The sequence below is a fragment of the Homarus americanus genome, unplaced genomic scaffold (genome assembly GCF_018991925.1).
Source record: "Homarus americanus isolate GMGI-L3 unplaced genomic scaffold, GMGI_Hamer_2.0 scaffold40248, whole genome shotgun sequence".
In the NCBI taxonomy this organism is placed as follows: Eukaryota; Metazoa; Arthropoda; class Malacostraca; order Decapoda; family Nephropidae; genus Homarus; species Homarus americanus.
In genome coordinates, this window is record NW_024712526.1 from 12,303,242 (window position 1) to 12,309,241 (window position 6,000).

General features: G+C 36.4%; 1 protein-coding gene across 1 annotated transcript in view; it reads left to right on the top strand.

Moving 5' to 3' along the window:
• Window positions 1-6,000, top strand: part of LOC121863249 — a 43,997-nt gene that overhangs the window by 25,872 nt on the left and 12,125 nt on the right. Inside the window, exons 8-9 of the mRNA XM_042361787.1 lie at window positions 2,107-2,202; window positions 3,431-3,561. Of these exons, the coding sequence (XP_042217721.1) occupies window positions 2,107-2,202; window positions 3,431-3,561 (227 nt within the window). The remainder of the gene's footprint in view (window positions 1-2,106; window positions 2,203-3,430; window positions 3,562-6,000) is intronic.

Sequence of the window (6,000 nt, forward strand, 5' to 3'; positions counted from 1 at the left end):
CTGGCAGAGCGGCGAGGTGGACCAACAGGTGGGGAATAATGCGTCACCCAACCACGCGCCTTGAGGGAGCATCAGTACGCCTTACCCTCACCTCAGTAACCTGTGTGTGTGATCAAATACAAACTGTTGTTTTTTGCTTATTAACTATTTTTCTTCCCTCATCATGGCTCCCAAATGCAAACCTGGCAAATGATAGTAGTGCATCTAAGAAAAAGGGAAACAATTATAATGGAAGTGAAAGTTGATGTAATTAAACGTTCTGAAAAAGATGAAACACCCTCGGTCATACAAATTTAAAGGTCATTGGGGGGAGGGAGGGGAGCTAATGAGTTGCTGCTTAGTCCACAGTGGCCCCTCAGAACCCCCCAAAATACTTGGTTAAAGTCTAGATAATCGGCAAGTCTGGACCCCCTTTTTTTTTAATTGTCTGGACCTTCGATGATTTACTGTACTGTGTCCCTGGTGGGTTTACTGTACTGTGTCCCTGGTGGGTTTACTGTACTGTGTCCCTGGTGGGTTTACTGTACTGTGTCCCTGGTGGGTTTACTGTACTGTGTCCCTGGTGGGTTTACTGTACTGTGTCTCTGGTGGGTTTTTATTGAAAAGGTAATGTATTATACGTATGTATTAATATATTTTTAATAAAATGTGCTGGAGGGAATATTTGTGTGTTTACGTTAGTTTCAGTGCCTCTACCTGTGCTAAAGATGGAACACAATGCTCTAGTTACTAATAATGCATAGATTTATTTTCAAATACAGTATCTTAATATTTTAAATGTTTATTATTATTATTATTACAGGTACGAGGTGTGCCGAAAGTTCCCGGACTGTCTTCATAAAATCTTTATTTTTCAAGATATTACAGTGAAACTTTAGTCACCCTTAAATTATTCTTCAGAGGCCTAAATGCAGTGCTGAATCCCCTCCTCCCACTTCTGGAAGTAGATCTGGAAGTCCTTGTTGGTGAGGCTGGAGAACACCTTCTGTGATGTGTTCTGGATCTCCATTATGTCCAGGATCTTCTTCCCCTTGAGGTTCAACTTGAACTAAGGAAACAGCCAGAAGTCACAGGGGACCAGATCTGGAGAGTATGGAGGGTGGGGGACCACTGGGATGCCATGCTGTTTCCTTAGTTCAAGTTGAACCTCAAGGGGAAGAAGATCCTGGACATAATGGAGATCCAGAACACATCACAGAAGGTGTTCTCCAGCCTCACCAACAAGGACTTCCAGATCTACTTCCAGAAGTGGGAGGAGGGGATTCAGCACTGCATTTAGGCCTCTGAAGAATATTTTAAGGGTGACTAAAGTTTCACTGTAATATCTTGAAAAATAAAGATTTTATGAAGGCAGTCCGGGAACTTTTGGATCAGACCTCGTATTTTATTTTATTAAATATTTTTTGTTTTGTTTTAATGTCATGAAATACAGTAATGATAAACATGGGTCTGGGGCAGTTAAATATAGGCTGTGAAGAACATTACTATTTTGTGTATGTAAATACTGTACAGTAGTTGTTATTTTGCGGTAATACTGTATAATTTTGGTTTATTATTCTAATATGGTAGTACAGGGTACCTGTAAATACAGTTAAAGCCACATGGGAAAATATACGAGCCTGTCTATTGTAGACAAGTTGAAAGTACTGGATAGGCTAAACCCCCACCATCTCAACAAAATGTCTGAATTCACCAACCAAATTCAGATTCTTTGAGTAATTCGACAAAATTCCAAAGGTACCGAATTAGAGGGGTTCAAGTGTATATACGTACTTTATATGTCTGGATCTGTCCCTCTTTATTTTATGCATAAGTACAGTGTCCAGTTTTTTGCCCTTATTTTAAATGTTTGTTTTGTTAGAAGAGAATGAAACATTTTAAGGTAAGCTAATTTTTAGTAATGGCCATTGGATCCTTAAAGCAAATTCCAATTGCTTATGATGAAAACTGTAATTATGACTTGGTTGTACAGTATTACTTTGAGCCCCAATAATTCAAATATATGCTTATTTTATTTTTATAGGAGTTTACATTCCAGCTTCTTCAGATCCTGAAGTCTTAATTCAAAAGAGCGAAGCGATCTCCTCAAAATTTATTCATTTACAGCCACAATGCCGCCAAAGGAGAAGGGACCCAGTGCCCTGCTATGATGCCGAATTGTGCTGGACAGTGTTACCATAGTCCCCATGTCAAACTGCGCAGGTAGTGTTGTTACAGACCAGCTTCATTGGTGCTTGCAATGGGCTCACTCCTTCAATTACCTTAATCTGGAAGGATGCATGAAGGGTGGTGGCATATATGGTTATACTGTATATACATAGAAAGCTACTTCTAGTAGCTACTGTAAACCTTTCACAACATCCCCACCAATACATCTGCCCCTTCTCTTACCCCATGATACACGTGGAGTGCAGCCCTACTGTCTGTATTCTAGCAGATTCTTCCTATGGACCCTGAATCCTGCATCTCTTGTAGATCTTCAGTCATCTAGATTGGCACTCTCCATACAACTGACAGACAGATCAGCTTCAGTGAATATATGACCTGTTCAAATTTTGCAATTTATCAGTCATGATAAAAATTTTGCATTTTTATTCAATTTAAAAGTAATAGCTCCACAAAAACCACAAGTACCATACCCCTCTCTGGAGTATCTGGTCCGTACAGGTCAATATTGGCCAAGGGGTTTTACACAATGCCAAAATTAACCACCTTTATTGTTGTTCCTTTGTTGCAGCTAGCTGGATGCTGGCACTTGGAAGCTTCTCATTTTAACTTTTCATTTCTTCACTACAGGGTAGTGTAGCAGCACTTGTACCTACAGTGGACTACTGGGGTGTTCCTAGATGAATGTAGTATATGTAGTTGTACTTAAACCATTTATTTTGAATCTTGGGTAACTTATCCCATAGTACAGTACAGTTTTGCAGTATGGAAAACTTAAAATTTTTATTTCCTTGTACTGCACAATATTTTTCAATTCCTATCAAGAAAAAGTATTTGAGAATATCATTCAGTGTGCTTTATATCTCTGGAACTTCCCCAAGAACTTCAAATTAAATAAGGTCTGAATGTGTAGGCTGTGCATGATGAAGGTACCTCTTTTACTTCATCCAATTTGCCTTATTATCCAGAATGAATTTCTTATAAATCATAGATACATTCATGTAAATTTCTTGTCTTTCTTTAGTAGGTAAATGAATGTGACTGTTTTATTTTTTCTGACATTATTGTGCAATATTCCCTGACATGCAGGTGCTTTGTTTAATGCATCCACAGAACGCATATCTTTAACCTTTACCCCATAGCTAACTGCATTTTATCTTTTGTATGGTGTGAATCATTATGTTTTTATGACTTGAGAAGAGAATGAATATACGAATTACATTGTTTGCCAGTGGTTTTGCCATAATATATGTACATGTTACAGGTTCAATGAATTTGCCAGCCTTGGAATACAAGCACTTGAGGACATCCACATGAGAGCCCAATATGAACTTTTTGGTGATGTCTTACTAATGACAAATGCTATAAAGAACTCTCTTAAGGTTAACCCTAGTGGTAAGTAATCAAAGTTTAGTAGAAGGAAATAGTGATTATGGACAAGGTGTCCAGAAAGTCTCTTTGTCTATTTCAAGAAAAATAGGACCAATAGTTCAACCCTACATGTATGTATTTAGTACATAAAGCTTCCTATCCAGTACAAGTATTAGCTATGATATGGACACCATCAATGTCTCTAAATATCTCAAAAACATTCTCCAACATTTCTGAAGTTATTTCCACAGCATTAACTTGAATACAGTACAGTGCAGTACTATTTTTCAAATCCTGCAGGTCTGTTGCTTCCATATTGTGCACTTTATGATATCTCATGCAAGGAATTTATGAAGCATCAGGTCCAGATATCTTTCTGCAGCTTGATTACCTCCATGCTCAGCCCAGCTATTTGGAAGGTTTTTATCCCTGATGATATGCTCATTATTGCTCATTTTTAAAGCTATATATATATATATATATATATATATATATATATATATATATATATATATATATATATATATATATATATATATATATATATATATATATATATATATATATATATATATATATATATATTAAAATATTTAGTTATCCTGTTTTCCTTGTGTCTTAAAACAGGTAGAGACTTCTTAGACACACTGTTTAAGTTTTCATGACATTGTAGTTTTATCGCCTGTGAGTCATCATGGGTAACCTGACTGTTAAGTGCCAAGAAAAGACTGTCATTGCCCAAAGTGTATGCATTACTTAGTGGCAAGATGACCCTCTATCTACAGACAATGTTTGGTAAAATATAAATACTTCTTACCTAACCAAATCCAGAATTTAACCTGGATTTGATAGTTTTCTTGAGTACCAGTGAGACATTGGGTCAGGACTCTTTGACTCTTGGTGATTCACTTTGTTTTGAAGCCCACCTCAACTATAAATGATCTAATGCTCTATCTCACTCAATTCCTTGGTGCGTTTAGATTATGAAGACCTTTGAATTCCAAGTGAACAGTGTGAAAAGGTTCATTTTCAGTTTCTTTTCTTTCCAAGTGGGGTGTATGTCACTTAACAATTGGCATTGATATTAACACCTTTACTAGTGTCGGCTGGTTGCAATTAACCCCTGGGCTTTGGGCTATGATCGTCACCTCCCCCTTCCTCCCCCACATGGGTATAATTTGGAATATTTAAAAATTAAATAAAAAGCAATTCTAGTCTTACAAATTGGCCATGCATGATATTAACTGGAAATAAATATATGTCCTTACCACAGGGTGGCAACGCAGGGGCTAGGAAGAGTCGAAAATGTTTGTGAATTGGCGTATGTATGACGCAATAGTGTGAAGTAAACAACACATTTGTAGGCAGTATAAAGTATACTATGTTATTACTATTTATGCTATTGACAATCATTATTACTGCTCCAGTAATTGACCACAATACTAGATTTGTGTTTGGGGGGGGGGGGAGGTGGTCAGAAACACAGGGTGAAGTGAGTGAAGACCAAGGACGAGATTCCTACATCATCATTATGAAGCGAGTTTATTGATCGCCGCTATAAATATTTATAAACATATTTTAAATATTCAACTTTTTTTTCAAAAATAAATATTTAATTTTTACCTGTTATTGTTAGTAATCATGCTAGGAAGGTTGGCACTTGTTTACACCAAATTGTGCACTAACAGATGCAAAACGTTGATTTTTTGTGAATTTTTATAAAAACTCGGATACAAAATACATTGTCCGTATGCTAGCATAAGTATTTTGGATGATCCCAAATGTGTCATTCGTACTTCAGTGTTAAAATAAAGAAGTTAGAGATGGAACTTAAAGTGATGGAGTGAACCAAACAAACCATTTAATAGACCTGATTCAGCAAACGTTTCTGCTGCACTGGGCTTGAAATCAACTGTGGTGGCTGAAAACCTATGGGTACTTAAAACTGATACAGTACCATGGTTAGTAAAACAGTTGTAAAATGCTGTACAGTATATAAAATAGATGTTATCTGCAGTTGGTGAACCCTATGATTGCCAAAGGGTTTCTGTACTTAAAATGTCTTGGCTGTCACATCTCTAATTATATAATGGAAGTCAATGGGAATATAGATTTAAAATCACAATTTTGAGATACAGATATATTATCAGTAACTCTTGTAACTAGGGATTCCTATGCTGTCTTGAAAAGGTTTTAGAATTATTCAATCCTTGCTATCTCACATATATTTGATAACATTCTTCTTTTAAAACCCTTAACTTTCTTAGTAGGCTTTTTATTCCATTTGGATATAGTTGCTATGAACAGTTCTACTGTATCTCACCATCCATCCATGGTCCTTTTACTTATCCACATCCAACATTAGTATTTACCATCCCAGATTGGCCTCTTATATGATTTCTATGTCTATTATATGGAAAAAATATTAATTTGTAAAGCTTGAGACTTTTGTCCTCCTAAAGA